General features: G+C 39.9%; 1 protein-coding gene across 1 annotated transcript in view; it reads left to right on the forward strand.

Moving 5' to 3' along the window:
* The window catches only part of KIF5C (kinesin family member 5C), an 82835-nt gene that overhangs the window by 35336 nt on the left and 22072 nt on the right, over positions 1–25427 (forward strand). Inside the window, exons 3-13 of the mRNA XM_054636513.2 lie at positions 566–639; positions 2869–2973; positions 5383–5431; positions 6346–6401; positions 7299–7386; positions 10078–10202; positions 11858–11962; positions 13416–13564; positions 16624–16772; positions 19850–20025; positions 22111–22179. Of these exons, the coding sequence (XP_054492488.1) occupies positions 566–639; positions 2869–2973; positions 5383–5431; positions 6346–6401; positions 7299–7386; positions 10078–10202; positions 11858–11962; positions 13416–13564; positions 16624–16772; positions 19850–20025; positions 22111–22179 (1145 nt within the window). The remainder of the gene's footprint in view (positions 1–565; positions 640–2868; positions 2974–5382; positions 5432–6345; positions 6402–7298; positions 7387–10077; positions 10203–11857; positions 11963–13415; positions 13565–16623; positions 16773–19849; positions 20026–22110; positions 22180–25427) is intronic.

Consider the following 25427-nt stretch of genomic DNA (forward strand, 5'->3'; position numbering starts at 1 on the left):
TCCCCAGGGTTTAAATGCAGTCCAGCTTTGGTTTTAAATACTGGTTTTAAATGCAGTCCAACTTTGATTTTAAATACTGGTTTTAAATGCAGTCCAGCTTTGGTTTCAAACACTGGTTATAAATGCAGTCCAGCTTTGGTTTCAAATACTGGTTTTAAATGCAGTCCAGCTTTGGTTTTAAATACTGGTTTTAAATGCAGTCCAGCTTTGGTTTTAAATACTGGTTTTAAATGCAGTCCAGCTTTGGTTTCAAGTACTGGTTTTAAATGCAGTCCAGCTTTCTCTTCTCTGTGTTCCAGAGATATATTGGCTGATATCTGATGTCCTGAGATGTTTTTCTCCCAAGAAAGGGAGAGATATTCCAATAATCCTGTAATTCTCTAAATTAGATTTTATTATGGTTTTTTTTAGTCTAAAATTAGCTCAATATCTTGTATTTTTCCCATTTTTTATTGCAAAAACTACTTCCTATTTCAGCTTCAGCACTGTAAAGACTTGAGAAATGCTGATTATTCATCTGGAGGGTGTCATTAAAGAGTTTGAATTGTTTTCCTTCCTCTTGCAGATGTTCTGGAAGGCTACAACGGCACCATCTTTGCCTATGGACAGACCTCATCAGGAAAAACACACACCATGGAGGTACCGGGCAAAAATGAAATCAAAATTAAATCAGCTGGGTGGGAAGGATCTAAATAAATCACAAATTTGTCTAAATAAATCACAAATTTGCCTAAATAAATCATAAATTTATCTAAACCACAAACATATCTAAATAAACCACAAATGTATCCAAATAAATCATAAATTTATCTAAAAAACCACAATATATAATTATATTTCCTAACAAAATGTAATAATAGCATATAGTATTAATACTACTAATAATGAATTATTATTTTAAATAAAAATTCCACAGAAGTTTCTGCTGATTTGAACAGTGGCACCTGTGGCTGAGTGTCCATCACACTTCAGCTTTTACACCTGGGTTTCCTTAAATATAGTCTAAAATACAGATTTTTAAAATATAAGATTTTTAACATATATGTATGTTAAAAATAGAATAAAAACAGAAATAATTATATATATAATATATGAAAGTAATATATGTACTATATATTATATAATATATTATAAAATGTGTAATTATATTTAATAACAAAATATAATAATCAAATATACTACTACAAAATTATTATTTTAAATAAAAATCCACTGAAATTTCTACTGATTTTAAACAGTGGCAGCTGTGGCTGAGTGTCCCTTCCACTTCAGGATTTACACTTGGATTTCCTTAAACATAGTCAAAAATATAGATTTTTAAAAATATATACATACATATATGTGTGTTAAAATATATATAACAAAAATAACCATAATTTTATATATAATGTATAAAAGTAATATATATTATACATTACATTATATATATAAATACTATATAAATATATAATATATAAACAAAATATAATAATAATAATAATAATAATAATAATAATAATAATAATAATAATAATAATAATAATAATAATAATAATAGTCCATAGAAATTTCTACTTTTATTTATATAGAAATTTATTTTAAACAGTGACAGCTGTGGCTGTGTGTCCCTCACACTTCAGGATTTCCACCTGGATTTCCTTAAATACAGTCTAAAATATTGATTTCTTATATATATATATATAAAAATACATATATACATATTATTATATATTATACAGGTACATATATATACATTACACACAGACACACACACATATATATAATATTATTATTTTTAATAAAAATCCACAGAAATTTCTACTTATTTTAAACAGTGGCAGGTGTGGCTGAGTGTCCCTCACAATTCAGGATTTACACCTGGATTTCCTTAAATACAGTCTAAAATATTGATTTTTTAATATATACATACATACATACATGCATATATATATATATAAAATAAATACATATATACATGTTATTATATATTATACAGGTACATATATATACATTATACACACATGCACACACACACACACACATATATATATATATGTGTATATATATAAAATATTATTATTTTTAATAAAAATCCATAGAAATTTCTACTTATTTTAAACAGTGACAGCTGTGGCTGAGTGTCCCTCACACTTCAGGATTTACACCTGGATTTCCTTAAATACAGTCTAAAATATTGATTTTTTAATATCTACATACATACATGCATATATACATATATATATAAAAATAAATACATATATACATATTATTATATATTATACAGGTACATATAAGTACATTATACACACACACATATATATTTAATATTATTATTTTTAATAAAAATCCATAGAAATTTCTTCTTATTTTAAACAGTGACAGCTGTGGCTGTGTGTCCCTCACACTTCAGGATTTACACCTGGATTTCCTTAAATACAGTCTAAAATATTGATTTTTTATATATACATACATACATGCATATATACATATATAAAAAAAAAAATACATATATACGTATTATTGTATATTATACAGGTACATATAAATACATTATACACACACACACACATATATATATATATATATATATATATATATATATATATATATATATATATATATATATAAAATATTATTATTTTTAATAAAAATCCACAGAAATTTCCACTGATTTTGAGCAGTGGCAGGTGTGGCTGAGTGTCCCTCACACTTCAGGATTTACACCTGGATTTCCCTAATTACAATCTAAAGCACAGATCAATATATCCATAAAATCAACAAGGCCCTCCCATATTATTTACCATATTATTTACCCCTGTAAATAACACAACACTGAAATAAGGCAGCCGTGGGACCCCCTTTGGTGCCACCTTTGGGTTTTGTCCCCAGGGGAAGCTCCACGACCCTCAGCTGATGGGAATCATCCCCAGGATCGCCCACGACATCTTCGACCACATCTACTCCATGGATGAGAACCTGGAGTTCCACATCAAGGTACATCCACATGGAATTTTGGGGTGCAATTTAGGTGGAGTCACCCTTTTGGAATGGCTTGGCTGGGACAATCCATGGGAAATCTGCCTTGGCATCTTCTGGTTTTTGGGGTTTTTTTTTTTCCCTTCATCCCTTTTACCACACAAATTCCAAGATTTGTTGCTGATGTTGCTTCTTATTTTTTATTTTCTGGAGGGTGTGTCCAGCTCAGGGTTGCTGGAACCAAAAATTGATTGACTGGAGCTCCTCCAGAGCTTGGACCCTGCTGGTCCTGACCATAAATACCAGGGACATTTGGGAAAATCCTGAGATGCTGTCTCCAGGATGTGGGATGGAAGGTGGGGAGAGCTTGGGCAGTCCATGGATGCTCAGAAGGGATTTTTGAATTCCCTCTGATGGTGATGCAGGGTTTTTATGGGCCCTTTCCTTGATCCCAGCCATGTGAGCTCCCAAATCCCTGGGAGAAGAACAGAATTTCCCCTGCCCATGTGGGCTCCTGGGGAGCTCTCAGCTCTGGGGGCTCTGGTCCCTCTGCAGAGCTGGGATCAGGCTGAGCTTCTGTCCAAGCAGACATCAGCAAAATGGGATTTTCAGTAAAATAATTGCCATGGATTGCAGGGAAAAGGAGTTTTCTGTGTCATCCCTGCCCCAAAACTAAGCCAGACCTAAAAGCTGCAGTCGCTGAGCCCAGGTGGGTGTGAAGCCACTGTCCCTTCTCCTGCTGCTCTCTGAGACTGGAGCTTTTTGTACCTAAAAGTTAGATTTACTGACTTTGAATTAACTAAAAGTTAATTTACTTTTTAGTGCTATTTGCATTAAATCCCTTGAAGTAGCCCCAGAGGAATATTTATAAAGCTAATCAGTGTGAGGGCACAATTATTTGTAAAAGTTAATCAGTGTGAGGACACAATTATTTGTAAAAGTTAATCCATGTGAGGACACAGTTATTTGTAAAAGTTAATCAGTGTGAGGGCAGAAATGTCTGCCTGTCTATAAATTATTATTATTTTACTCATCTTGTACCTCTGAACCAGCTTCTGGAAGGGCTTGGTTGTTTTATGGGAACCTTCCCAGCAGTGAGGTACAGACAGAAGAATTATTCCAAATTGGAATTGAAAATATTCCAAATAAACCATGAAATACTTGCAGAGACCTTGGATTGTAAAATATGGAGAGACCCCTCTGAATTTCCCACTGATCCCTCCTCTCCTGGAGGGAATTCCTGGCCTGTCCCATTGGAAATCCCACAATTTTCCCAAAGATTTCCCAGCAGAGCTGATGAATCTCTCCCAAAAAAGCTGCCTGAGCTGTCAGGGAGAGCAATGTTCTGTCAGCAGCCTGGGTTTAACCAAACTGTCCCACTCTCCTCATAATTGAACTAATAATCATGGAATAATAATTGAAGCTCTGAAAATTAATGGCATTTTTTCCTCCCCCTCTCTAATGGGGATCCATTTAGAATTTGGTCCCTCCTCTGGAGCAGTGTGGGCTCTCAATGTGAGATATTAAGTCTGGCCTAACTGGGCTGTTGGAATCAGCTGGTCCAGAGGAGGGCTTTAAATGGGGAAGTAAAGGCAAAAATTCAAAATATATTTGTGTTTAATAGCAGTTTTATGTGGAAAGTTCAACTCATCTGTGTAAAAAGCCCAGACATTTTTCAGATGGCAGAAAATGAGACTTTATGAAATACCAGGGGTTTATTGATGCCTAGAATGCAGCCATGTGGTGTTCCAGCTAAATAACCTGGGCAAACCTTAATTAGAGAAGGGTTAGGCCCTACTCCCCTCACATATTTCTGTTTCCTTCTGTGAGTCAAATCCCCTTTTATTAAGAAACTCATTCATTCAATCATTCTCCTCTTTTTTGTTTTCTTTTTTGAGGACAATTGTCTCTCTTTGTTACAGCAAAGCTCATTTTCATTTTCTCCTTTGGATTTGATTCAAGGCAGAAGCACCACATGTGCTTCATTTAAAAGTTTAATTTAATATATAGTGCTGAGGCTTATGGAAATGGAATGGTGAAGGTGCTCTCTGTCTTTTGGGGGGTGAAAATCAATGTACAATTTTTATAATCCTCAAACCTGCAGCTGCACAGATATGGCAGGAGCTGGATTGGTTTGATATTCTTTTGTCAATTTTACCTATGTTACAAAAATAATAAAAAAAAGAAGATAAGGTTTGTCTGCAGGTTTTTTTTTTTGTGTACTTTTCCATTGATAAGTGGAGGAAGATCAATGGCTTGTAAATCATTCAAGGTACAAATGTGTTCCCATGAAAGATGGGATTCAAACTGTGTGGGAGGTGGGGTTTTATTTTTAGTTTGGTGCTTTGACAGGGATGGAAACACAGAGGCAGCAAGACATTAAATCAGCAACGTTTACATCTGTGATGTTTGTGATTATTTAATTAGGTTTCCTACTTTGAGATATATTTGGACAAAATCAGGGACCTGCTTGATGGTAAGTTCTGTGCTTTACTTGACCGAGTGCCTTCATCCAGAGCTTTGCCCCAAAGCCTGGGGTGGAGCAGTGCCTTTATTTGGGAGAGGATTAAATTTAAACTGCAGAATTTGGCAGTTCCAGCCACCTGATGCTGTGCACCTGCCTCTGCAGAGCACGAGCTCTGCTGTGAATCAGAGAGCTCTGAGGATCTCACAGCCTCAGAGGCAGGGCTTGGCAAGGAAAAATGATAAAAAACCCGATTTCACAGTGCAGGGAGTGGTTTGGAATTATCCCTTGCTTCTGGCAGGGAGGCTGGTGGGGAGCATCTGCTTCTCTCACAGCTCATGGCTCTGCCTCTGCAGGCTGTGTTAATAAAAGTGAATTTTGTTAATCAGTGTGAGGACAGAAAGCACTGTAAATGTGGAAATATGTGTAAATATAGAAATGTTTCCAAAAGTAGAAATATGTGTAAATATAGAAATGGCTATATAGGTAGAAATGGCTGTAAACATAAAAATTTTTGTAAATGTAGAAATGTCTAGAAAGGTAGAAATGTCTGCAAATGTAGCTCTGAGCTGCTCTGAATTCCAGGCTGCTCTCCTGTCTCCTCTGCTTTGCCAAAGCCCAGCTTAGTCTGGGTTTATTTAATTCCCCCAAGCAGTAACCAAAAGCTTTTGTGCCCCAAAGTTAAATTTAAATGAGCAGGTACAAAATTGACAGAGCAGGAAACAATTTCTGTGTGTCAGAAATATTGGAGGTTCATTAGGAGTGGGGAATTTCTGTGGGTTGTTTTGAATGCAGATCTCAAATACAAATTTCCATCCCCAAAATGTGTCTGTCATGCCTGGAGCTGACACTTTATTTGTTTGTTTGTTTGTTTGTTTGTTTGTTACCTCTGGAATATTCCTGATGATCTCCACGTCTCTCTCCAGTGTCAAAGACAAACCTTGCTGTACATGAAGATAAAAACAGAGTCCCCTATGTTAAGGTAAAAGAATAATTTAACCCCCAGCTTCTCATTCTTTCCCACAAATGCATTTATTTACACATTTCCATTTGCATCCAGTGTTATTTGCTGAAATAATTCAGCTCCTGTTTGAAGACTTGAGTGTTCAAGTTGTGTTGGCTCCTGGGTTTAAACAAGTTTCCTGAAATATTAATGGGCTTGAATCATGTTTGTTTTATTCTCCTGACTTTGAACATTGCCATTTTGTTAGGATGCTGTTAAATTTTAAGTATTCATATTCCTCTTTCATGTCAGATATGAAAGAGAACAACTTGAGGAATTTTGTTCTTTAATATTTTGCTACATGGGTGCTGTAATCTCTCAATATTTCAGAACAGATTGGCTGGGTTAGGAATTTGTTTTATGACTTTCTGGGCCCTCACTTGAATGCAATATGCTTGATATGAACATATGTGAGCCTAAATAATATATATATATAATATTTTTCTGTTTATTCTCAGCTTGAGGAGCAAATAGAAATTGATCAAATAATTTATTCAGTAATACTGCATGGAGAGAGAATGACTTTGCACTTGGTATTGCAGTTTGAGGGAGAAAGATTAACATGGGGTTGACTAAATTAAATAAACTTGGGTATGAAATCTAACCCAAATTAGGAATATGTGTTGTTACTGAAAACTTTCATGGAATAACATGGAACAGCATGTTTTCTGTGGAAAACTTCATGCTGTGTGCCTGGATGTCACTGAGTCTCTAACCCTGTGGAAGGAAATGGGGTCCCACGTTTTCCTGGAAGTCAGCCCGAGGTGGGGTCGGGTCCTGGGGGCTGCTGATGCTTCTCCTAATTAAATTACCGTGCCTAATTACCGTGCTCATTAGTGCTAAAGGAACGCTGCTGACTGCCCCCTCTGTCCCCAGGGCTGCACAGAACGGTTTGTGTCCAGCCCTGAGGAAGTTCTGGATGTCATCGACGAGGGCAAGGCCAACAGGCACGTGGCTGTGACAAGTGAGTGTCCCCAAATCCCTGGAATTCCCTCCCCCAGGGGCGGCTGCTGCTGCCAGGGCATTCATGGATCCTCCCTGGAGGCTGTGAACTCACCAATAAATGCTGGTTCTTGGGGATTTTGTTCCTGTCAAGGTTGGGGCTGAAGGTGTTTGAGATGGTGTTTTGTGTTTAGACTCATATGGGTTTTTTTAATATGTTTTATTTTAAAATAAAATTTAATTTCTATTTTAAATATATTATTTATATATTTTATATACTTTATATGTTTACATTTTAGATATATAAATATATATTTATATAGAATATATATATATCTATATATATAGAAATATATATAAAATATATATATAGAATATATATATATGTTTATACATATAGATATATATATCTATAAATATATAGATATATATTATTTATATAATAGATATCATATATTTATATATTTATATTAATATATATACTATATATTTATACATTGCAGTTTCCCAATTGAGTTCTACACTATCTGCTGAGTTCCACAGCAAATAAAATTAAATTTTTATTTTAAATATATATTTTTATATATTATACATAAAATATATTTTATATATTTACATATATTTATATTTTGATATATCTACACATAAAATTTTTACATATTTATATAACATATAAAATATATTTATATATTTATATTAAAATGTGTACTGTATATATTTATATATTGCAGTTTCCCAAGCTGTGAGTTCTATTTTACTAAGTAAAATACTGTATAATACTAAAGCATATAAATAAAAAAAATAAATATAGTATATTATTAAACTATAGAAATAAACCATAAATAAAATAAACTCAAGCTGTGAGTTCTACACAGATATTTTACTTATTTTACTAATAAGAAAAATACTGTACAATAATAAAGTATATAAATAAATAAATAAAATATAGTAGATTATTAAACTATAGAAATAAATTTTAAAAATACTGTATAATAATTACCAATAAGTTGTAAAAATGGTCTTGTATCCATCTTTGCAATGTTTTTAAGGAAAAACTATCAAATTAAGAAATGACAAAAATTATTTTTACTTTTAACTTAATAACTAATTACTTGTGTCTGGCATTGCGGATTTTTTTGTCTAATTATAAAATCCTACCCAAACCTATGAAGAAGAAGGTGAAGAGAACAATTGGCTACTGCTTTCAAACTTTTCTCTTAGTTTTACATTTATGACTCTATTCTGAAACCTTAAACTCTAAGTTTTCTACTGTATGGTATTACACACTTCTATTCAAACTCCACACCTGTAATTTTAGTGTTATTAATCAATTTTGGAAGCTTTCTCTATGGCCTCAGGTCAAAAATAGTGTTTTTTTGAGGGTCTGTTCTTAAAAACACAGAAAGTCTAAAAATGGCACCCTGGGTTCCAGCACCTCCTGTCCATCAAGGCCTGGGAGTGACTTTGTGGATGATTTAATGCTGCTGAAATATATATAAATTATAGCACTGAAATTATAGCACTGCCAGTTAATTGAGTTAATTGAGTGTGCCTTCGTACAGGGGCTCTGTGACTTCCAGCTCTGCACTGGGAATTCCAGGCCTGGCATTAACTGGGATTGCTCCATAAACCATCCCAGCAGGGACTGGTGCTGGGAGTGGAGATAGTTTGGAGTTAGAAAGGGATAAAATGCTGGAGTTACATTTTCCTCTGGGCCGTAATTCCCTGCTCAAGCAGCAGCCAGAGAGTGCAGGGCAGTTTTCAACCCCTGCCTGTTTCTCCCAGCAAAGCAGGGCCTTGGGTTGGGTTCCAGGGATGGCAGAACAAGCAAACCTTCAGGAATTATACCCCATAATAATCCAAACCTGTTGGTGCTGTGTTGCATGAATGGGGATAAAAGGACCTCTTCCCAAATTTATACTGGAAGGTATCCCTGATCCAAGAGGTGGATCTGGCAGAACATCAGTTTCTAAAAGAATATATTTATATTTATATGTTTATAGATTATAAATATTTATATGTATATACTTATATGCATTCTCCCCCTGTGCTCAGCACTGCTGAGGGCACACCCTGAGTGCTGTGCCCAGTTCTGGCCCCTCAGTTTGGGACACTGAGCACATCCAGAGGGGACAAGGAGGCTGGAGAGGGGCTGGGAGCACAAACCCTGAGAGGAAGCCCCGAGGGAGCTGGGGGTGCTCAGCCTGGAGAAAAAGAGACTCAGGGGTGCCCTCCTCACCCTCACAGCTCCTGAAAGGTGCCTGTGCTCAGCTGGCCCTGGGCTCTGTCTCCAGGAACTGACACACCCAGAGCACACAGCCTCGAGCTGTGCCAAGGGAGATATAGGTTGGATATCAGGGAAAAGTTTTTCATGGAAAAAGTGATAAAGTTCTGGAATGTCTGCCCAGGGAGGTGGTGGAGTCCCCATCCCTGGGTGTGTTTAACACAGCCTGGATGTGGCACTGGGTGCCAGGGTTTGGCTGAGGGGCTGGGGCTGGGTTGGACTCCATGATCTTGAAGGTCTCTTCCAACCTGGTGATTCTGTGAATCCTCCGAATCCTGTGAATTCTGTGAATCCTCTGAATTCTGTGAATCCTGTGAGTCACACCAAGACCTGCCCAGCTCCTCTGGGATTTGGGAATTCAGATGGGATGGACACCCCCTGCCAGGTTTGAAAGGCATTTTTAGCAGAAGCTGTGCCCTGTGATTTCAGACATGAACGAGCACAGCTCGAGGAGCCACAGCATCTTCCTCATCAACATCAAACAGGAGAACGTGGAAACAGAGAAGAAGCTCAGTGGGAAGCTGTACCTGGTGGACTTGGCTGGCAGTGAGAAGGTAAATTCCTCTTTTTCCTCCACTGGGACCCCACACTGAGGATGGGAGGGTGTCTCACAGAGCTCTCACCTTAGATTATAATTAAAAAGGCTATTTTAATTTTTATTTTTGAATGTGGGATGGAAAAAAGGAGAGCAGATCAGAATTATTGGCATCAAAGACAACCCTCCCAAAATCTGAATTTATAATGGAGTGAGTAGAACCAGTGTATTTTTATATGCTTTGACATTTACGTCTGTGTAGCTGAAAAAAGGAATGTAATTTTTATATAATTTATATATAATAATATAAAATGTATATATTTTAATATAGAAATAATTTTAATATAAGTTACATATATTTCTATATTTATAGAAAATATTTAAATATATTTATAAAATTTAAATGCAATTCATCAAATTAGACATATTTTAACTTGCTTATATTGTCATGTCCTGTTTCCAGGGTTTTTTTGTAATTATTCCACATATTAAATGAATGAAATACCAGCAGTTAATGCAGTTTTCAAGTCTGCTCAAAGCTCCCTGAATCTTGATTGTGATGACTATTCCTGCTTTCCAATGTAGAAAAATAAACCCCAGAAAATTACTTTTATCTATTTACCAAAAGAGGAATGCTTTGGAAGAGTGCTGCAATGCAAAAATGTTTCCCAGTTCTCATTCTGGGGTCCTCCAGAGTGTTTCACATCAGCTTTATTGGGATTTTGGGTTGCTCATCGGAACGGGTTAATTGATAACCCATGGGTACAATGCAGAAGTGATTCATCAGAGTAATTAATCAGTAATTAATGTCTATGATTGCATAGATTTGTTAAATTAAGAGCTCTTTATGATGTTTACAAAATGAGGGCCTGGGCAGGTGCTCCTCTCCTCTGAAAAAATCAACTTTTGTGGTTTGTTTTGGTACAGAAAAGCTGAAGTATGGATTTCTTGGGTAGGTTGTCTTCTTAAAAGGCACTACTGCTTTTCCTTCATGTCAAGGGGCATTTTTAGGTGAAAGTAGAGATAGTTTTAATGTAGAGAAAAATATATGGATTGATCCTGTATTTGGATACTTTAGATAGTCCAATTTTTTTTTTTATTTGTGTAGTAGCAGAAATGAAAAATATCAGCAAGTTGGGACTGTGTAAAATAAAATTTAGCAGTGCAGAGCACAATACATTTGTCTTGCTGTGAAAATTGGGTTGTTTTCCACCACATCTTGTTTTTGGTCTGCAAAAGGAAGCAGTGACCATGAAGAAAATCTATGCTTTTTGATATTTTTTGGTCCATGCAAGCATAAAAGGGCAAGATGCTCATTTTGGGACCACTGGGGTGGTGCTCCCTGTCTGTAAGGACAGCTTGGCTTTGGGAGTGGTTCCCAAATGACCTCAGGTGAGCACAGACTTCTCCCTGAATAAAATTCTCCCTGAATTAAGATAAAATTACAACTTGTTCTTGGAGTGGGAGAAAAGTGGAATTATTCCAGGCTTGCACTCCCAAAAAAGTTATAAAAGTTGATATAAAAATGGGATGTCAAAAGTTGATGTAAAATTCTCCCGGCCCATGCTGAGCTAAGCTGGGTTTTGCTCCTCCAGGAGCATCTTTAGGCACAGCTTTGCAGGGCTGGAGCTTTGTGCTGGAGCAGAACCTGACTCTTTCCTGCTCTCTTTGCAGGTCAGCAAAACTGGAGCAGAGGGGGCAGTTCTGGATGAAGCTAAAAATATCAATAAGTCTTTGTCTGCTCTGGGCAATGTGATCTCGGCCTTGGCAGAGGGAACTGTAAGTAATCCTGGCTGGGGGTGAGGAGGGGTTTTTATTTATTTACCTGCTTCTTTGCCATCCAGAGAAAAAAAGGAATGGAGTAAAAGGAGCTAACGTTTCATCTCAGTAGGGAGAAAGTGTTGGCTGTTAATAAAATATTAACAAATAAAATGTTGTCACAAACCAGTGGAACTTTGGCTGTTCTGCCCGAAATGGGGAATTAATTCTCAGTGATGGCACTGGAGCAGCTCCCAAATCTGGGCATAATCACAACAAATTGTGGCTCCTGCCAGCGTGGACTCACCTCCTGTCTCAGTTTGGAAAGACCAGGAGTCTGCTAAGGAAGGCAGGAGCCTCCCCTGAAATGGAGAATGTAAACCCTCCCCACCCCTCTGAATTGCTATAGATTTTAAATTAAGGGGGTCTCAGGCAAAAATATGGGAGCAGGAAATGACAGTTCTTTAATAGGGGAGAAAATAAAAGGACAAAATAAAACAATGCAGTAAACTACAAACAACACTGCCAGAGTCAGAACCCAGCCTGACACCCTGTGGGTCAGGGTGTTGGCAGCAGAACCATTGGAATTGTGGCTGCAGGGCTGGTTCTGCTGGAGCAGGGATCCTGGAGAATCCAATGGGAATTGTGGCTCAGCCCTCCTGCAGTGTCAGGGCTGGTTCTGCTGGAGCAGGGATCCTGGAGAATCCAATGGGAATTGTGGCTCAGCCCTCCTGCAGTGTCAGGGCTGGTTCTGCTGGAGCAGGGATCCTGTAGAAAGGTTCAGTCTCTTCCTCTGAAGATCCAGGGGAAGAGGCAGCTGCTGTTCCTCTGGGGAATCCAGTGCAGAAGCCATGCTGCTGTTCCAGAATCTCCAGATTATATCCAGGCAGGAATGCTTGGCTGGTGTTCCACAATCTCCAGATTATATCCAGGCAGGAATGCTTGGCTGCTGTTCCAGAATCTCCAGATTATATCCAGGTAGGAATGCTTGGCTGGTGTCCCAGAATCTCCAGATTATATCCAGTTAGGAATGCTTGGCTGGTGTTCCACAATCTCAGATTATATCCGGGTAGGAATGCTTGGCTGGTGTTCCAGAATCTCCAAATTATATCCGGGTAGGAATGCTTGGCTGGTGTTCCAGAATCTCCAGATTATATCCAGGCAGGAATGCTTGGCTGGTGCTCCAGAATCTCCAGTTTATATCTGGGTAGGAATCCTTGGCTCCTCCCTCTGGGCTCACATCTCCCAATGGGATGCTGTAGTTGTTATCAGCCATGCAGGGACATTCCATGGCTGTTATCAGCAGGTGTCTCCCCAGAGGGAGGAGGGATTGTGGAAGATATAAGGAAAATACCCACTTGACAAAGGACAGCTGCCATACAGATGGCAATAGAACACATCTTACCTTGCAATCTGGGACACCTCCTCTCTGGTTAAAACAATTGTTCTTGTCTTTTGCTTGTGTTTGGATTAGAAAACCCACGTTCCCTACCGAGACAGCAAAATGACCAGGATCCTGCAGGATTCCCTGGGGGGGAACTGCAGGACCACCATCGTCATCTGCTGCTCCCCCTCCGTCTTCAACGAGGCCGAGACCAAGTCCACCCTGATGTTTGGCCAGAGGTGAGTCCCATGGGATCAGCCTGGATGCATCCCTCCTCCCTTGAAATCCAGAGCTTTTTTTGGTAAAGAAATCTGGAGAGCTTCAGAGATCTGGCTCTTTATTGCCAGTGATTCCAGGAAAATCCTCCAGGAAAATCCAGGTTAATGTTGGAGCAGCTGCTCTGCTTGGGAGCAGAGTGGGGTTGAAAAGTGGGGAAGGATTGGGCAATCCATGGAAGAATGTCTATCAGAAGTTCTTTAATTCCTTCCTGGTTGATTTTCCTGCAGGAAAGTTAAGATGTTATCTTAATTCCTTGAATTTTTATGGGAAAGATAAAATTACTGGGCAGTTTTCTGTGGAAAAATTCAGTCTTGCTTTATTGGAGACTTCAAAAAATCCAAATTTTGTTTTATTTGTGTAGCAGCAGAAAGGAAAAATACCAGCAAGTTAGGACTGTGCAAAAAAAAAAAATTTAAAAAAATTAGCAGTTGTAGAACACAAGACATTTGACTTGCTGTGAAAATGGGGTTTTTTCCACCACATCTCATTTTTGGCCTGATAAGAAAGGTAAAGGCACTGGGCAGTTTTCTGTGGAAAAATTCAGTTTTGCTTTGTCTAACAGTGGTGTCGATGCTTTTAAGAGTTGTCTTCTCCTTGAATTCCACCTCAGGGATCATTGTTTTGGCTGTAAAAATATCTCTAAAAATTAGGAAAATTAAAGAGTGTGGGCTCTGTAATATTGACAGCTTTGAGAGCTTGCCATGGTAGCTCATGGACCTGATGTTTGGAGATCTGGACAATTCAAGAACAAAAATTATGGAAGGATCCAGAAAGAAAATTTCTCTTCCTTGCGTGTTTATTGACAAGAGTGATATGAAATGCATTGGGAAGGTTTGCAGAAATAGGTCAGGCTCATTATGTAATTACTGCTTTTGTGGTAATTGGGGAGAACTGGGATCCTTCGGAAAATTACTTGTTTTGTTTGATTTGTGTAGTAGCAGAAAGGAAAAATACTGGCAAGTTAGGAGTGTTTAAAGAGAGTTGAGCAGTTTCAGGATACAGTAGCTTTGTCTTTGTTTAAATTTGGGTTGTTTTCCACCACGTGGAGCTTCTGGACTGCAAAAAGAGGCAGTGGCCATGAGCAGAATCAGGTTTAAGAGTTGCCTTGTAGGTTTTTTCCCCCCATTGTGAGCTGAACATGGTTTTTAGCTATTGAAGATCCAAATTTCTACTGATCAGATCATGTGTTGAGCAAAACCAAGGATCCTCATATGCAGGAATGAAATCAAGAGCATGAACAACTCTGAACTGCAGCTTCCAAGTGCAGTTTCAGGTTACATTCCCCCTGGCTTCATTCCTCTCTCCAGTAATGAGTAAAATTTGCCCTTTTTTGGGGCAAGGCAGTTTTTTGACTGACTCTGCCCATCCTGGCTAAATATTCAACAGTTTCCTGGGAGGAGGAACATTTTGGGGGTGATCCTCACTGAGGACCAGGATGGCAGTGCAAGAACTGGGAAAACAGGGAAATATTTGTGAGGCGCTCCCTCATGGACAGCAACTGAATTTCCAGGAATTCTGAATTGTCTGGAAGGAAATAATTTGTATTTCCCTGGGAGGACTGGTGCTCTGTGCAGAGCAACCCATGGATTATCCATGCACAACTTTCTCTGGCAGGATTTTGGGTGGGAATGGTGGGAATGGGGGGTCCTTTTCCAGGCTCTGGGGTTGTTGTGTCTCATTTTTCTGATGTGACACAACTGAGGAGCTTGGTGGCATTAAAGGGAAGGTCCATGACTCATGGCTGATTGCTGATCTTTCCTGGGAAAAGAAAGAGTCATGTCACCATTAAAATAAATGTCAGGAATGAAATCCATCTTCAGAGGAGCTCTTGTACCAATCAAACTGTACAAGTGCTCCTTTGATAGTAGTGAATCAGCTTTTTCTTTTTCTACTCCATCTTTCCTCGTGTTTTTATCTCATTTTTAATTGTAGTTGTCAGGAAGGGCTTCATCCATCATCAGGAGAATCTTCCTGGTGTGGTGGGGTTTTTTTTTTTGCCCTGGTACAGTTGAATGAGTGGAAACTTGAGCTGTGCTTTTAGCAAAGTGTAAACCCTGACCATCAGGAAATTATTTTAAAAGCACAAGGTTATTTAAAAAATACTTTTAAGGTAATAAAAGTCCTGCTTGCCACAGAGTGCAAATCATTGGGGCTTTATAAACTGCTGAGGGTTTATCTGTTATCCTTTTCCTTATCTGCTTTATTCAACAGCACTGGAGGCATTTGAAGGGACTCAGTGTCTGAGCAGTGAAGGGCAAAGATCTGAGGCTTTCTTAATTCATAGTGATTGGTTTGGTTTCCCTTTTCAATGTGGATTTGCTGGAGTAGGTGCTGGGCATTGTTTTCTGCTTGCTTTGCATTTCCTGCCACAGTTGGTTGGGTTGGGTTGGAGCTGAGCACTTTCAGAATAATAAAGTGGTGCTGGTTGTTAAGAGGGTTGAAATTTGGGATGTTTTTGCCTGGGGAGGCAGGAATGTCCTTTCCTTCTTTCCCTTTCCTTCTTTCCCTTTCCTTCTTTCCCTTTCCTTCTTTCCCTTTCCTTCTTTCCCTTTCCTTCTTTCCCTTTCCTTCTTTCCCTTTCCTTCTTTCCCTTTCCTTCTTTCCCTTTCCTTCTTTCCCTTTCCTTCTTTCCCTTTCCTTCTTTCCCTTTCCTTCTTTCCCTTTCCTTCTTTCCCTTTCCTTCTTTCCCTTTCCTTCTTTCCCTTTCCTTCTTTCCCTTTCCTTCTTTCCCTTTCCTTCTTTCCCTTTCCTTCTTTCCCTTTCCTTCTTTCCCTTTCCTTCTTTCCCTTTCCTTCTTCTCTTTCCTCTCCTCTCTCTTACCTTTTCCTTTTTTCCATTCCTCTTTCTTTCCTCTCTCTTTCCTGCCTTTCCTCTTCCCTTCCCCACCCTGGGCACTTCCAGGGATGGGGAATCCACAATTTCCCCATTCATTTCCCTCTGAATGATGGAAAAATCCCCAATCCCCGCGGTTGCACTGGGATAAAAACCCCAAAGCAGCTGCCCTGGGATTTGTTTGCAGGGCCAAGACCATCAAGAACACAGTGTCTGTGAACCTGGAGCTGACAGCAGAGGAGTGGAAGAAGAAGTATGAGAAGGAGAAGGACAAAAACAAGAGTTTAAAGAATGTTATCCAGCACCTGGAGCTGGAGCTGAACAGGTGGAGGAATGGTAGGTGCCAAAAACCGGGAGCTGAATGTGTCTGCATTGAATTCTTGCCCTAAAATCACAATTTTTATTAATTGTGTCTGGCCACTACATCTAAATTCACATTATAACTCACAGTTCATAATAATAACGGAAGGTGAATAAGCAAAAACCAGGGAAACCAGCAGCCATTTGTGGGAGAAACCAGTGAAAATGCCAGAATTGGTGATTTCAGGGCAGAGAACACAGGAGGAATCACTGATGTTAATGTTGTTAATGATAGTAATAAAAAAAGGAAAAATGTCATTATATTTGGGGTTTTTTTTAAATAGCTCTGCTCCTCAGGCATGAGAATCATTGTGCTTTAAGGTAATTGGACCTTGGGTTTGGGGATTTTTTTTATAATTGAATTTCACATTAGAGTAATTAGTCCTTTAGTACAATGACAGGGAGTGGCATCTGCTTAGAGGAATCACCATTTGTCTGCTCCTGTGGCTTCTAAATGAAAATTTTTGTTGAGATCAGCCAATTTTCTGATTAGAAAAGTGGGGAATTGCTGTTCAGGGTAGGCTCTAACATCAGCTGTAGGATGGTACAGGAGGCAGAATATGGATACACACAAATGAAAGAATTTTTATGGAAAAACCAGATTTTAAAAATGTAATTCAGTCTGGAACACTGGCAGATAATTTCTGGCAGCGAACCAGCCTTAGTTTGAATTATTTCCCATTTTAAAAATCAACCCCCAACCTCCAAACCAACAATAAAAAAAAACCAAAGCTTTTTTTTTTACAAAAGCCTGCACGGATCCTTTTGTTTAAATATCCTCCTCCCCTCCCTGGGTGCTGCTGTTACCCAGCAATGCATTCAAAAGATCATTGATTTCTTGTCTGACCTTGTGCACTCCCATCCTCTGGAAGGATGGAGGCTGTTTACAAAGGGAAGTGTCCCAGCAATCCTACCTTGGACAATATTCCAGCAGGACAACTTATTCCAGGAATTAAGGATTTATTCTACAAATTAAAAGGGTGTCAGGGAATGGGTGAGCTGAGCATTTCAGCTTCCAGGTGCCCAATTTTTCTGTGTTTTACAGGCAGGAGGTTCTCATCCAATGAATGAGAAATTAAACATTCCTTTTGGGAATGTTTAATCCCAAAATGTTTATCCTGGTGGATTCTCCACAGGCTGAGGAACATTTTTTGTGTAGAAGGCCCTGCCTTCTAACCAAACCCACCTTTCCTTCCCTGCTTCAACAGCAAAAAATCAATTCCCATTTCCCTCATTAATAATAGAAAATGCCATCAAGCCTTCAGAAATAGGGCAGAAAACATTTGGAGTCAAGTACCTTGAGAGAGGTGATGCTGCTTGGTTTCAAATTCCACTTTTTCCATGCTTTCAGCTGGGGAAAAAAAAATCATCTTGTGCTTTTTCTTGCCCTTTTTGTTTTGCTCTGGGGCCTCACTCAGCCTTTCTGGGCTTTGATCTATTGGTCCTGTTGACCTGTTCCCCTGCCTGTGAGATAAATTGGCAAGAGGAATGGCTGGCAAACTTTCAGGAGCTAAAATATTGGAGTTTTTTCCTGGAAAAGGAAAAAATCTTCTCCCCTTCCCACCCCCAGAGAAACCTGTGCAGCATCCAGGGGCTTCCCCAGCCTCTGGTGAGGGTGGGTTTAATTTCTGCCATGAGCAGCTCACCCATCCCTCATCTCTGAGGCTGTCATTGTAGCCCAGGGCTGCTCCTGAAGGAAATATTCCTTGGGGAGAAGATTTTGTAGGGAATTGTCTGCTGTGCACAGGCAACCTCTGGAAGTTGGTGTTTGTGCTGGAATTTGCAAGGTAAAAGTTGAATATTGTTTTAAACACAGCTGGGCTGGTCCATCCTGGAGCTGGAAATCCCTGGAGGAAGAGATATTTAAATGCCAGCAGATTTTAGGCTGCAACTTGGGGAGGTTTCCCTACTTTTTTACACCTCTGTTAATCCATGGAGCTAATCCTGACTATCAAGGGAGTGAAAGGAGAGCCAGGAGTTCTGTGCTGTCAGTGTTCAACTTGCTGCTGGATTTTATGGGATCATCAAGGTTGGAAAAGACCTCACAGAGTGCCTGTGATGCCTTGTGCAGGCTGCCCTGGAGCAGGGGCTGGGCAGAGTCCCAGAATAAAGCAGGGATTCATTCCAAGCATCTCCTCCATGGATCCACCTTGGGCAGCACCAGAGCCCAGCCAGGGCTGCACCCAAGATGAACCAAAATGGCCCCAAAATGCACCAGCGCTCCCGGGCTCTGTCCCTGGGATCAGTTCTGCTCCATTTGCATCTTGCAGTTCATTGTCCCATCCCAGCTTTAGCCCCTGCAGTCCCACCCTGCTTGTTTTTCTCTCTCCAGCCCACGGGGTTTGTTGTAGTTGAGACAGAGACAGTCCAAAGCAACACACTCCATCTTCAGAAGGCTTCAAACTGTTTTTATTATATCTATTTTATTGTTTGTATTTTATTATATATATTTTTATGCTTTTTATACATTCTTACAAAGCTCCTAAGTTTACCCTTTACTCATTGGTCACGAGAAACAAACAAAGTGCTCATTGGAACAGGCAGCTGCAGGTTTCTCTTATTTATCCTTCTTTCCTTCTTGGTTTCTATGTCAAAGACCTTGGTAGAAAACTCTTTCAGGGTTAAAGATGGATCCTCTTGTCAAACTTCTCTGTGGCTCACAGGAGCTGCTGTAAAACCTCTTCCACAGCTGTTTGTGCTCTTGGGAGCACCAACCTGAGATTTGGCTCATTTGTCCTTGGTGCCCAGCTGGAGCAGGAATTGTTTTGTCTCCCTGCTCTGTGCACAGAGCTCAGCACCGCTGAATGTGAAGCTCAGAGCTGCAACTAAAGCAGCACAGAGCCTGAAACACAGAAAATCTGAACCCTGAGGCGTCACAGGGAGTTTGCATTTCCATGGGACCATCACCCTCACGAGGGCGGCCACCTCCCCACCTTTTCCTTGTCATTCGTATCCCTGGAAGTGGCACAAAGCCCTTCCTTGACCAGGAACGCCCGTCCTGGAGAATCCCTGGATTTGGGATTGCAGGAATTTCATGAGCTGTGTCCCTGCAGGAGAAGCTGTGCCTGAGGAGGAGCAGATCAGTGCCAAGGACCAGAAGAACCTGGAGCCTTGTGATAACACCCCAATCATTGATAACATCACCCCCGTGGTCGCCAGCATCTCCACGGAGGAGAAGCAGAAATATGACGAGGAGATCGCCAGCCTCTACAGGCAGCTGGATGATAAGGTGGGAATGCTGGGTCCCAGGTGGGAATGCTGGATCCCATGGGGGAATGTTGGATCCCATGGGGGAATGTTGGGTTCTGGGGGGAATGTTGGATCCCATGGGGGAATGTTGGGTTCTGGGGGGAATGTTGGATCCCATGGGGGAATGTTGGATCCCAGGTGGGAATGTTGGATCCCATGGGGGGAATGTTGGATCCCATGGGTGGAATGTTGGATCCAGGGGGGAATGTTGGATCCCAGGATGGAAATGTTGGATCCCATGGGTGGAATGTTGGATCCCAGATGGAAATGTTGGACCCCATGGGGGGAATGTTGGATCCCAGGGGGGAATGTTGGATCCCAGGATGGAAATGTTGGATCCGAGATGGAAATGTTGGACCCCATGGGGGGAATGTTGGATCCCAGGGGGGAATGTTGGATTCCATTGGGGAATGTTGGATCCCATGGGGGGAATGTTGGATCCCATGGGTGGAATGTTGGATCCCATGGGGGGAATGTTGGATCCCATGGGTGGAATGTTGGATTCCATTGGGGAATGTTGGATTCCACTGGGGAATGTTGGATCCCATGGGTGGAATGTTGGATCCCATGGGGGAATGTTGGATTCCATTGGGGAATGTTGGATCCCAGGGGGGAATGTTGGATTCCATTGGGGAATGTTGGATCCCATGGGTGGAATGTTGGATTCCATTGGGGAATGTTGGATCCCATGGGGGAATGTTGGATCCCATGGGTGGAATGTTGGATCCCATGGGTGGAATGTTGGATTCCAGGGGGAAATGTTGGATCCCATGGGTGGAATGTTGGATCCCATGGGGGAATGTTGGATCCCATGGCGGGAATGTTGGATTCCAGGTGGGAATGGACAATTCTTGCCAAGATTTTTGTATTTTTGCTCTATTTCTTCTAGTTGTGTATTTTTGCTCTATTTCTTTTTTTTGCTCTATTTGTGTATTTTCCCTTCTATTTCTATTGTGAACTCGAAAACGTTGGAAAATTCCAAATACTGCATAAAAGCAGACCCTGTAGGCTTTCCACCCCTTCTCCCTGTGCAGACAGTGTTTGGGAGCGCTCTCCAGGAAATCAGAGCCAAGTTTTCTGATAGTTTTAAGTCCTTTTCTTCAGTGATTTGTGTGTAAAATCCCTCAGCAAACTGTAATGTCATCTTGGAGTCACCAGGGGAGAAAAAAACCCCTAGAATGTAAAGGAAAACACATCCCCATCCCCTTTTGCTCGTGTTGTTGGAGCTGCCAACACAGCCCAGAGGGCTCATTTATTTGTTTATTTCTTTGCACAGCTTGAGGGACACCAGTGGCACTTAAAGCTCTCAGCAATTCCCTTCTCCAGCCATTAAGAGCTTTGGCTTGTGGGAAGATGAAAAATGGAGGGGAAAAAAAGGCCCAGAAAAAGCCCATTCACCACCCTGGATGAGAGCAGCAAAAAAAAAAATAATAATAAAGGGCAGCTCTCATCATGAATCAATACATCAATACTCAGTTTTAAAATTCACTCGTAATTAGCAGGAAAATAGCAGCAAAAAGCCCAGTGTGTCCTTGCCTGTTAATATTGAGGTTTGGCTGTTTGTGGACACAGAAAGAGCAGTTTTCTGTAAGAAATGACAGCTTTTCTCTGATTGCTCTCTCCAGCTTTTACATATTGATCAGGAAAAGGAAAAAAAAAATCAGTCATTGTTTCATTTTCCTCATCAGAAGCAGCAAAGCCCAGGAAATTATTCCAGAAGGAGCTGGAGCAGGTTTGAGGTTTTCCCTAGAAAACATGGGAAGCATAATTTGAGACAGGAAATGAGAAGATATTTGATCCCAAACAAAGGGATCCCCAACCCAAAATATCACCATTTATACCAGTGTTAACAGCTTTTACAGCAGAGCTCTGTGTATATTTATTTCTTTTATTTATGGTATATTTATGTATATTTATTTATATATATTTAGTTTTATCCCCCCTCATACCACTCAAACATGCACAAAGTTTTATTCCCCTTTCTTTCCTAGAAAGAGGAAATAAAAAGTGATCAAATGAGAGCTGTGAAAAGGAATTAAAAATCTCCACCCCCGTTTCATTGCAGGATGACGAAATCAACCAGCAGAGCCAGCTGGCTGAAAAATTAAAGCAGCAAATGTTGGATCAAGAGGAGGTAAGAAACTAAAATAAATAAACCAGCCTAAAAAATCCCTTCACATTTTGCTCCTGAGCCCCTTGTTTAATGATTCTGTCCCAGCTGTTCTTATTAGCTGGCTGAAATTCAAGTGGAAAAGGTGTCAGCCAGGCTTAAACTTGAAATTTCATAATACTCTCATTAAGCCTTGATAAAAGTCCTTGAAATAACAATCCTTCCTGCTGGGAAGTGATGCTGGAGGCCCAAGGTAGGAGAGGGGCCAGGAATTTTCACTCCAAATGTGATTTTTGATGTGTCTGTGCCCATTCAGGTACTACAGGCAGTTAGAGATTTCCTGATATTAACTTACTAATTATCATTATTTTGGCCATTAGAGACAGCAATCTGTGAGATGGAAAAACCTGATAATTGGTGCTGCCCCAGATTTGCTGTAAAATCTTGGATTGCTCACTTCAAACATTTGATTGCATTGTTTCTGTCCCTAAAATGAATTTTTGTTGGGTTTGGGATGGAGAATGTGATCACTAAACTCAGCCAAGCCATTCCCTTCTATGAGGAGTTCTGAGGATGCAAAATGAGGCAATAACACCCAGTTCCCCAAATGTTGCTGTGATATTTCTTAGGAATTGCTTTTTTTGTGTATCCAGGCCCTCAGAAAGGGTTTCCAAGGTGTTGTTAGAGAAAAAAAACCAATTTATGAACATGTCTGCTGTTCATCACTCAGGGTTCACCTGCCTCCTCTGGGGACTTGTCCTGGCTGGGGGAATCTCCAGCTTTATTTTATTTTATTTTATTTTATTTTATTTTATTTTATTTTATTTTATTTTATTGTTTAAAATTTTATTTTATGATGAAGCTTCTTATTCTCTTGCCACAGCTTGATTTGATTGCCCTGTGCTGGGGCTACACAATTAATAACAACAACAATAATAATAATAATTGTTGTTGTTATTAATAATAATATGTTGTTAATAATAACATTTAATAATTAATAATAATAATTAATAATTAATAATAACAATAATTTAAAAGTGCATATTAATAATGCACTTGAAGTACATTATTATATATTTATAGAATATAATAAATATAAATTATGTGTAATATATAATAGTTACTATTATATAATAACAATAATGTATGTTATGTTATTATATAATAATATATTTATTATTATTTTTATTATTAGCTTTATTATTAGCTTTGTTATTAGCTTTATTATTAGCTTTATTTTATTTATTTATTTATTTCCTGATGTGTATTATGATTTTATTTGTGCCACCTCACTTCTCCCATCTTTTTCACATCCCTTTGCTCACCTGAGGCTGAATTTCCCCCACAGTTGTGCCTTGGTTTTGCAGTGATGTGCATCCCTCCTGTTTGGGAGCAGAATTATTCCTCACCCTCCCTGTTCCAGTGCCACCTCTGGAAGATCAATCAGCTTTTCAGCTTTTCAGTCCCCATTTCCCCTTTTTTTTTTAATTTTTTTTCACATTCCTTGTCCAGCTTTGCTAAATTCCAAAATCTCTGCGGCTGGTGCTGTCCAGAGCCTTTTTCTGCCTGGTCCCAGCTCTTGTGCAGCCCTTACCTTGGGAGGAGAAGGTGACATTTTATTATTCAAAGGTGATATTTCATTATTCAAAGGTGATATTTTATTATTCAAGGTGTTTTTTCCCCACATCAGCTGTCCCTGGAGATGTGATGAGCTCACTGATCCACCAGCAGCTGCCTCACTCTGCTCCCCCTAATTAACCAGCCCTTATTTCTGCTTGATTAAGCCAGCAGGTTAATTATAAACCTGCTGCAGATGAGGCTGATTTTAGGGGGATTTTTGGTGCCTTTTCTCCTCTGGCTGCTGCTTCAGGTGGGTGTTTTGGGGGATTCTGGAAGCTGCATCCCCAGGTGGAACAGATCCATGGAGTGCTGCAGCCGTGGGCCTTTTCCCTTATTTACAGCTCATCTTCATTCTGTTTTTTTGGTGGCTTTTGAGAAGCTTGCTCCATTTTTCCACACCATATCATCCAGAATCTCCTTGTTTATGCTGCAGGTGATGCCCACCACTTCTTGAAGCCACGCAGAAAATTTCCCAAGTAAATGTAAATAATAGCTCCATCTGTGTTTAGCAGGAAGATGATTTGAAGCTATTTTGTTGTTTAAATATTTACATGCCATCTGGCTCTGGCAATCCAATGGCTTTTTCCATAACGTGAGTGCACTTGTGAGGCTGCAGCATTACCAGGGAGATAAATTTCCCTTGCATCTGAGTCCTCTCTGGGCACGTGCCAGCCTCCAGAGCTGCCTGCCTGCTTTCCTATTTTTCCACGAGCACTCTGAGCCAAAAAAACCCCCAAAAAATGCCATTTCTTCTGGGACATTCTGCTTTTTGGGTGGTCTGCTTGACAGAAGTGGGGTTATTTTTTTGCTGGGGGTCTCACTCAGGTGCTGGGTGGGCAGATCAGGAGAAATCCACCCAAAACTCTTCAGCAGGGAAGGTTTTATTCCACTGTCTACAATATTGTACCAATCCATAATCCATATTTCTTGGGAAGGAGTGAATTCTGTGAATGAATGCCCAAACTTTGCTCTTGGGATGAGCGTGAGGCCCTCCCACAACTCCTGCACTGCTTTTATCTGTTGTGATTCCCTATCTGATCTTTTTGTGCCATGTCAAGCCCTGGTTTTGTTATTATTCTTGAAAGTGCAGTTTTAGCAATAAATGTTAGGTGTCACTTTGATTTATTTTCACATCATCCTGCAGTGCAGGGCTGCTGGTGGGGCTGGGGTTGTCCTGAGGACACCACAGCTGAATTTTCAAAGCTTTAACATCTCCCTGAGCATTGCTTCAAGGGCAAGGGACAGTGACCTCCCACAGTCACTGAAACCTCAGCAGCAAGCAAACAGCAAATTTAAGAAGTTTTTCAGCTTGGAAACACTCACTAAAGTGTGTGTGTGTGAAGTCAGTATTTTCTTCTGAGATTAATATTTTCCCTCAGCAAACAGGAGCAGCTAATCTGTCCTCAGCATCGTCCTGCAGATGATAAGTGAGAATAATCGTCTTAGGTTTGCTTATCAAAATATTTCTGTGAAGCCACGAGGTCTCTGAGGCTGCCTCAGAGAGCCCTTTTCCCTCAGCTCAGCTCAGAGCCCTGAGCCTCTGGTGAAACATTTTACTTTGTGGGATTTTTTTTTTTTTTTTTGCTCTGAGCTGCAGCAGTGGATTGAGGGCAGAAAATGTCTTTGGAGCTCTGATACTGCTTAAAGTCAGT

This window comes from Agelaius phoeniceus, chromosome 7, assembly GCF_051311805.1.
Source record: "Agelaius phoeniceus isolate bAgePho1 chromosome 7, bAgePho1.hap1, whole genome shotgun sequence".
NCBI lineage: Eukaryota > Metazoa > Chordata > Aves > Passeriformes > Icteridae > Agelaius > Agelaius phoeniceus.